The following is a 9,035-nucleotide window of genomic DNA, read 5'->3' on the forward strand; positions in this document are numbered from 1 at the left end:
TGCTGAACTGTACGCGGCGTATTTGGCATTTTGTACTGACACCATGTCGGCGCGATTTTGTACATATCCAAGGTGAATTCAGTGTAAATACAAAAAAATCCTCGCCAACTACGTGGTGTTGAAAGCGTTTTAGCAAACAGGCATCTGGTCAGGGATATGATAGGTAAAACCACGATGCTGTCGCGATCCGACCGAAGCTCACTTGAGAAGTGTTGATCAATGCGATTTTGCGTTCATGGGCTTCATTAAAAGTAAGACAAAATCTGGCTTCGCAGTCTGGAGAGAGACGGTGTCTACGGTTTTTTACCCTTGCCGCCGACGGAACAGCCGGAGGAACGATAAACGGCATGCATTAGCAATGTCACCATGTCATCGCTGCTGCGCTGGCCCTGAAGGGGCACTGCCGACCCTGCGCAGCAATGGCCGCCAGCATCGCAACTTACCTAGTACACTGCCTGGTCCTACCTGTGGCCGCGCTGGGGACGGCTGGTTTCGGACGGCCACTGTCGCGATGGGTTCCATTCGTCAAGGAGAGTAAAGCTATGCACCCTCTGCCACAGGTTGTATTGATATATATATATATATATATATATATATATATATATATGTGTGTATAATATTCATCAGATCATTCGTACACAATGATCTGATCGTGAGCCAGTATCGGTATTCATTCTGTTTTCTATCTCAATTCTGCTGAAAAAAGTTGGCGGCAACGGGATTTAACCACACGATTGAACATGACAATAAGTGCACGGGTCTACGCCTTGCCTAATAGCGCGAAAAGGAGTGCCACCGCGCACCTATTTGATGCCAGAAATTGATAGAAAATTGTTCAAGTTTCATTTGTATGCACTTTTCATTTTTACATGTGGTCGAGATAAAGATAGCCGCGGGCCTGAAAGGGAAATTTAATGTAAAGGTTAAAGTGAATGAGATGTACGCCGTTGCTGTCATATTTTATACTAGGCTTTGGACCCTTCCGCGGGAATTCAAAGTCTATTTCATTTTTTTTACCATTTCATTTACCATTTCAGACGCACCTGGGCCTCTACTGCCGGCTGGCGGTGCTCATGGGGCTGACCTGGACCGTTGATATCACATCTGAAATAATGGAGGCCTCAGAACTGACCTACGTCACCCGCCTGCTACACGCCCTACGAGGAGTCTTTATCTTTCTCGGGTTCACCCTGAACCGAAGCGTAAAGGCATGGCTACTGGGGCTTGTATCCAACGGCATTACTGCCGTCCGCACTACTATCACCTCCTCTATAAACTCACCCGAGAGTGGTGCCAATAGCCGGTAGAGCGGCTAGACACGGTGGAACTAGTGGACCCGATGCAGCTGGTGAAGAAGACAGCTTGAGGAACCGGTGTAGCTGACAGCCGGTTAAGTGGACGCCAGCGGGTGAACTTGGCAGCCAGAGAATAGTTAGGTCTGGACGGCTCGACAAATACATTCTTCGTCACCTTGAACGCCGCGTAGCCTGTGCGGGGGGGGGGGGCAGAATTTGAACGACGTTGGTATGGCGTGATGCACACCTGAATAACTGAAATATTCAGCATTTCTCCGGGGGCGTGTAGCTCAGAAACTAGAAGGCTCTAGGTCTGATGGGGTCAAATGCCCTGTTCATATAAAATGCTCCGCTTTCCCCTTCCCAAAAATAGAACGCAAATCACCAAGCATGCCTCTTTTCAGCCATTTCACCCACGTACATTTTCACGGCGATCCTTTCATCATGCGAAGGACACCTTTTTCACACCTAATACTGAATTTGTGATGTTACTGAATTGTTAACGTCCACGTACTCAATCCTGGCTGAATTATTTTTTCCCTACGAAGAATGCCATGCCAGCTTTTCGATGCGTATTTTTGTCTGCGACAAAGCTAAATTATTTGCATTTATACTTTTCCAATAAACGTAATGCACACTCTTAATTCAACTGCAAGATAGTTACATCATAATTAAAACGCATCTCGGGTTTTTTAGACAGGTGGAAAGCTGTGCGACTGATGTACTTGACTCGATCTAAGATGAAAACGACGTCCTCGTCGCGTCGCAAGTTCGTTTAGAAATGCCTGTGTTCGAGTCTTGTCTGCATTTGACTGCGTGTACCTAACAGGCACGATGTAGCTGGCCGCCGCCGCGGCTGCTGACCGCTGGGTCATCCAACCACTGCGCTGGTTGCTTGGTCTGACCGGGCCAGTTTCGGCCGACCCGTGTCACGGGGCCGTACTGGCTGCGCGACGTGCAATTGTGTGATGTGTATGTAAACGCGATTAGGCTTTCCGTACAGCTTGCAGAATGATGAGTGTAGTGAAGTGTTTAATTTAAAGGTGTAACGTAAGGTTCCCAAGTAGACTGTAACCGTTAGGATGTTATCATAATATATGGGTTCAATGCAATTCCACGGTTGCTGGATCTACAAGTTTTGGGAATTTCGCAACCAGTGACGTACTCGCGGGCGCTTTAGCGGCTAGTTTGCTGGGGTAATGCAGCTTTCCTCAAAGACACGGCCTCCTAAGAAAAATTTTCTAATACAATGAAAGACTTTATTGTTTGCTGTAATATCTTGATTGACTTGTGCTATTTAAATATATCAGGAAAGTAAACCGGAGCAATTTAGTAGATATTTCTGTTACATACTTAACATTTCAGCCGTGCCAAATTTGATGCCTCTACAAAGTCCATTGCAGTTGTCGTTGCCATGGCTACGGGCATGTGTTCACGCAATCTTACAGCATGGCATAAGTTTGCGAAATCAAGTTTAAAGCGTAGCTGTGCTATTTAAGCTTATTCACATCACTCAAGATGTACTACGCAGAATCGTGTCGCGGTGCACCTTGGAACAAGAATGCGGCGGACACCGCCTCATTAGTAGTGTTCAATGGCATGAAGGCAAGACGCGCAGTACGGCATGATATCGCGGCTGCCGACATAAAGCGCCTGTTCAGCATTTTAAGCGCCAGGGTTCGTTCGAAGCATTTTATTGCATTAAGGTTCTAAACGTGATTTTAAGTTTCAACTACTACATCTCGCAAAGGACCCTGCGCGCAGACCTGACATGAACAACGCAAAAGGAAACACTTCCGGGGGCAGCGTCAACGCCTCCCCTGATAAGACGGTTGATGAGCTGAAGAATACTGTCGAGGCGCCCTCCCCCTTCCTAAGGTTTCTGGAGGATATCTTTCCGGCCTGTCACACAATCGTGACCAAGTTTCTGTGTGATCTGGGGCATCCATTACGCGTGTTTGAACACAAAAATGCATCCGTGGCATCTGGCTTCTGAAAAGTGATCTCTTATGTCAACCTTCGACCAGCGCGAGCGGCGGGCGGCAACCAACAAAGTCGACGCTGGCGGCGGCAGGCACGTCACCTGCTACGGTAACAGGAGCCCTACATTATACACATGTGCTCAAAACACACAAAAACTAGGCGTCATATGCTCGGAACGAACAGCTGAAACGTTTGGTTAGCTTTTCCCCTATCCGTTTATGTTATGAAAAAGGGGAGTCAGGGCGAGGGTTGACCTTTGAATCGACGTTCAGACGTATGAATGGCGTACCCTGCTCACTCGTAAAGACGCCAAAAAAATTGGTAAGCGCCGATTTCAAGTGCGGGTGATAATGCCAAATAACCGGGCTCATATGTCAATGAATGGACAAGGCGTCTGCGGGAAGTGGGACCCAGCCAATACTTTTAGCACTAAAACTACGCCTGTCAAGCTGGCAGCACATCTGTTAGATTAGACTAGACCGTCGATCGAAATTCCGGGCCGCCACAATTAAGCTAGAAGTTGACAGGCTAATAAAAACTTGGTCCATGCATCTCAACTTACGACAAGCTTAATTCAGCATACAAGACTTCACGAGATATATGCCCATACTCAACGTTTCGAAAAGCTTGGGCACTGGCCTACGAGTGCACGCTTTGAACTCATCAAAAATGGTCCGCCCCCATTGACCCTTAATCTCAGCCTAAAATGTTTCGGGCAGTTGTGGATGCCCACCTTTCGTTTTCAGGTTTTGAAACGCGCAGGCTTCACATTACTAGCCTAGCAATTTTTAGCTAGATCGTGAGGGCCCTGCATATCGATGTACAACGTGATACAAAACTGCTGCTAGTCAGACAGGCGTCCAAAATTTGGCTTTATGCTGGGTCAGGCATGCCAGAGTGCCCAAGCTCTCGGCGCCCTGCCAGGCCATGCTTCTGATGGGGTATTTGTTGTTCATTGGTGTTTTCGGGCAATCAAAGTAAAATGCTACCGAACTGTTATTACAGATACTCACGCTATCATAAAAAACTCAGTGCAAATTTTTACGGCTGCATGGTTGATTGTAGGTCTAGATGAGTGCAGACTATTGCATCCCTTTAAGATGTATCGTATGAAACGACGTTTTATCACCCTATGAAATACGTTTTTTTGTAAGAGATGCCGCCTTGGGTACCAAAACTTCGTTAGATGGGGTCAAAGTGCTTTAAAAGAAGCGCCGACAATAGTTAATTAACGTGCACCCATACCCACACGTGCACAATAGTTAATTAACATTAAATAGTTAATTAACGTTAATTAACATGACCGGCATTGGCCGATTCAGGCCGCCCGAAGTAGCTCCCCACTGTTCCACTGGTTGGATGGAGATGGCAGGCTGATCAGATTCCGCGTCCCTGACCGCTTCCTGGAGCCGGTGAGCACGTTGCCGGGAGACGTGGTTCTGATGCGTAGAAGGCAGGTGACGCCTTCCCGACTACATCGTGCTATCCGTTGGCCCGGACGCAAAGGCTCCGGCACATCTCCGCTTGTCTCGATGCGGATAGCATGACGCCTTGCTTGTCCACTGCTACGACCCTTTTGGTGTCATTGCTGCTTGCTCTTCCTCCTGCATTTTGTAAATGTATCATTATCTGGTATCGTGTTGCATATCTGTCTCGTGTCTCTATTTTACATGTGCTTTACATCCGGTAAATCGCAACATATGCGCTGAAATTATTAGCTTGCTTGGGGTTGTAAGCTCTCTGCATATGGCCTGCATTTCATGGGAAGAATTGTCGTTATTCAGGGACGAGTTATTCTTCCACCGACCTCCTCACCTAATGCTGAAGGTGAGTTCGAAACGTCGCATGCCGATGTCACGCGTCCAATATTCAGTGAATGCAAGAGGGCTTAAAGCGTCAATCATGCCAAGACGACTAACAAATTTTCAAACCAACGTCAAACTTAGCAGCCTCACACACGTAGGTGACGAATACAGGACCGAATGTCATGTGACGTTTAGACTAGAATGACAGGCGGATGAGGCAAGAATATGCCTCAGTGACTGAACAAAATAGGGGCAAGGCATCTGCATGCACGATGTTAGGATATTTCAAACCCAGCAAGCACAGTCTGTATTCCAACACGCAGAACGCGTGGGGACGCAGGATGTTAGCACGTAGGAAAACTGGACGAGTATAAGCCCAAGGACAACGTAAGCGCCATCTATATAACGGGTGTTGGTACTTGTAACGCCACCTAGGTAAGCGTTGCAGCACACGCGCAAAATGACTTGCAGTTAAAAGCCAAGGCGCTGAGCTTCAAAGGCATACGTGGCGTACGAGAGAACACACGTTCTGCCTAATGTTGAAGGCATTTCAGCTGTCTGCACCCTCTCAATCTGCACATTGGTTGCCTCGAAAAAGACCTTTTTCTATGGGTTTACAATGCTGTGGCCTGTCCAGGCGTCCCGCAGTAACGTCGGGGAGGGGTTACCAGATAAACTTTGAAGGCTTCTGACGCCGTTCAATGCCTACCAACGACATAATGCCCGGTTCGCCACCAGTGAGGTTTAGAATAGTCGACAGCATCATTGTGCTATGACTTATCACCCACAATGATGCGGGCGCAATGCCGTGTGTAGGTGAGCGGAAATCAGTCGGTGGAGCAAAAATTGAAGAATAATATCATGGATATTTATGGCGATGAATGTTAGGACAATTTTATTCGAAATCCGTGGCGGGATGAACCCCGCGTGGGCTGAGGAATCTCACATTCAGTTCCTGCATCTTGATTGTTTAAGACTGTAACGGCCTCTTGACCGACTGAAGGGTGTTAATGATGGCATGCAAATCTGATCTGGGAGCAGAGGCGGCGCAGCGTGAGCAACATTGCACACTGAGTGTATCTGGTCCCTGTGATCTAGAGAAGGGTGCTGGACCTTCAATAAAGCTGTCCGGGGATTGAAGTCCGGGGCGGGTGCACTGGTTTACCCAACAATCATAGCAGAACCAGCGGGCAATTAGCCAAAGGTCAGCGGCAACTGGCGAATGCCACGCGAATCCCATCAACTGGACGATTCCACGCGAATCCCATCAACTGGACGATTCCAAGCGCAAGTGGTGCGCCATAGAAATGACAAGCGGGCGAGTTCAGTACGGACACCTGGCTTGTGTAACAGAAGGCTTTCAGAGCCTCGCTTACATCGGGGCAGATCAGAGCGCAGGACAACAGGGACACGTGAACTCTGGCGCCGTTGGCGACCTTAGTGGGTAGTAGAGAGTTAGAAAGTAAAACTCCTTCAAAAACTTTTAGTCACCCGAGCGTTTTCAGGGCGGTGGATTCTATTTCTTGGTTCCACTGATAATTCTGTCTCTAAAATTTAGCACTTTGGATCATCCTAACGTTTTGAGAGTAGCCCCTAGGCTGTGAGGCAGTACCCCATATGGGGATGAACAAGCCGTTCAATCACAAACCTCTTAGTTTCAACTGGCATCTGATGGCTCAATTTTACAAGACCTTCTAAAGCACTATAACATCGTTTTACAGTTGACGACAGTTACAGACCTGCCGTTCCCAATTTTGGTTAGTATGATGAACAATTCCAAGAGCCTGGACTGAAGGTGGAGGTTATTTTTTGCTTGTTCAAAATTTTCAGTTCTTAAAACTAGGTCTAGAAGATTTTGTTGGCAGATCAGGTTTCTGAGGATTAACTGTGAGACGGTTTGGTGTGAGCCCATTAGGAGTGATGCTTAGGGTTGTCTCCTAGGGTGGACGTGTTGCCATCCCCACGGTCTTAAATGAAACCCTGCAATGTCTACCACCGCGCACTTTTTCGCAGAATTATGTTCTCTGTAGCTAGGAGAACCAAATTAGCTTTGTTACCACTCCTGCGACTTTGAGCATATGGCGAACGCCGCCAATCTGAATCCTGACTAACTTCCAACTTTTCAATGTGTACACGCCAGGTTGAAGGGTTTGATGTCAGGAAGGCCATTTGTGCGATTACTCACCTACATCTCAATCGTGTCTGTGTATGCACAGAGCAAGGGCACCGGGTACCTTCAAGCCCATATATATATATATATATATATATATATATATATATATATATATATATATATCATAAAACTAATATAAAACGATCGTTGTAATCAATGCTTCTATCGCCCGCTCTGCTACCGTATTCACCCTATGTTCCAATCTCGATGCTCCTGAAAAGGGTCGGCGGCATCGGGATTCGATCCCACCAGGGAGCTAAAATTGCATTTGAACTAGGGTGGGAGTGAAAAATTCCATCGCAAAAAAGATCGTGCAGGAGTGAAAAATCCTTTCACAAAAGATGGAACTTATCAGCTCGTGACTGATGCTTCAGCAAAGACATCTATTTCAAGTTGGCGTAGACGTAATATCGTAAACCTGACAAACTTTTTGGTTTTTGACATCTTAAGCCGTTAAAGTGAAAGCAGAATACATTAAAGCATAGTAATTTCATGACAGTGTAATGAGCATAAACAATTATTAACACCAACAATTTGATGCTGTACTTTGCACTTCCCTCCACAGCACTCAGGACACAAAACAAAGCAAAGGAATTCAATAACAAAACAAACAAAATTCCACAAGCATAAAACACTCCAACAAAAAAAAAAAAAAAAAACTTGGACTCCTCCACATCAGCCCATCACCAAGTCAAAAACAATAGGCAGACCTCTGGCTTTTGTTAAGATGGGGCCAGGGAAAACAATCATTTTGTCGCTGTTTCTTACCAAATACCAACGCTTATTCCATGAAATAGCCAAACTATACACAACGTAAAGAGCCCTTACTTCATCTCGTCCTGTCTAACCTGATTGTACCACAGCAGCAGTTGTGAGTTACTGATTGTTGCACAATTGCCCTATTGCCACTTGCTACTTGCCACATTGCCACTTCTATTGCCACAATTGCCACTTACCACACTATATGCACATAACCAACTTACCTAAATTAGAGTTAGCCCATACGTTTGTACATCATCTCAATCACATATTTGTTGAAGCAGAACTTGTAATAAAGAATGATATGGCTAATTTTTGGCTGGTTTTCAACTTGCATTTTTTATTCAGTTCACTTGTGTATGTTGTTGAATCAGACAAAGTTGACAACACACACATCAAAATACTTTAAATCACTTTGAACAACTTATTTTTGATTGCCATGGTCAAACTACGCCAAGGAAATTAATGGGTATGCTCCAGGAAAAACAACCTCTCTTCCCCCAAAAGTAACATAACCTCTTAGATGACCATGCCAGCCAGCATTGCTGCTTACCCTTTTTAGCTGCAGTCAAAGGCATCTATTTAGGTTTGTTTTATTCATATTTAATGACCAAGTTTGACATGCTAGCTTCCACATTTTAAATGGAATGGTCTGACTGTTCGATACCAGTATTTAATACTCATGTTTATAATTGCTATGCAGCTTTAGAGTGTCCCTGTGTTAAAATATTGTACCATATATACAGTACAGTCACTTTGCCAGCCCGCAAACCCTGACGACCTGTTTTTGGGGCAAATAATCAAGGAGTATGGATACAAAATGAAGCCCATTGCCTGCCCTTGGCATCCATAATTTGTCTTATAACAAGACTCGATTTGATTTGAAACAGGAAAATGGCTAACTCTGGATTACCAATCATGTGTTGAAAGCAGTTAAGGTAAGCAATTACTTGGTTCACAGGACGCTTACCGGCTTCTTCCTGCTCCCCCAAAACAAAAAGTCAGTACCTTTTGCATGGT

At 45.7% G+C, this 9,035-nt stretch overlaps 1 protein-coding gene across 1 annotated transcript in view; it reads left to right on the top strand.

Moving 5' to 3' along the window:
* Positions 1–6,225, top strand: part of LOC119111808 (uncharacterized) — an 18,207-nt gene extending 11,982 nt beyond the window's left edge. Inside the window, exon 3 of the mRNA XM_037235630.1 lies at positions 1,038–6,225. Coding sequence (XP_037091525.1) covers positions 1,038–1,307 — 270 coding nt within the window. The 3' untranslated portion in view covers positions 1,308–6,225. The remainder of the gene's footprint in view (positions 1–1,037) is intronic.
* Positions 6,226–9,035: the final 2,810 nt, after the last annotated feature.

Source organism: Pollicipes pollicipes, unplaced genomic scaffold (assembly GCF_011947565.3).
Source record: "Pollicipes pollicipes isolate AB1234 unplaced genomic scaffold, Ppol_2.1 Scaffold_7261;HRSCAF=8764_pilon_pilon_pilon, whole genome shotgun sequence".
In the NCBI taxonomy this organism is placed as follows: domain Eukaryota; kingdom Metazoa; phylum Arthropoda; class Thecostraca; order Pollicipedomorpha; family Pollicipedidae; genus Pollicipes; species Pollicipes pollicipes.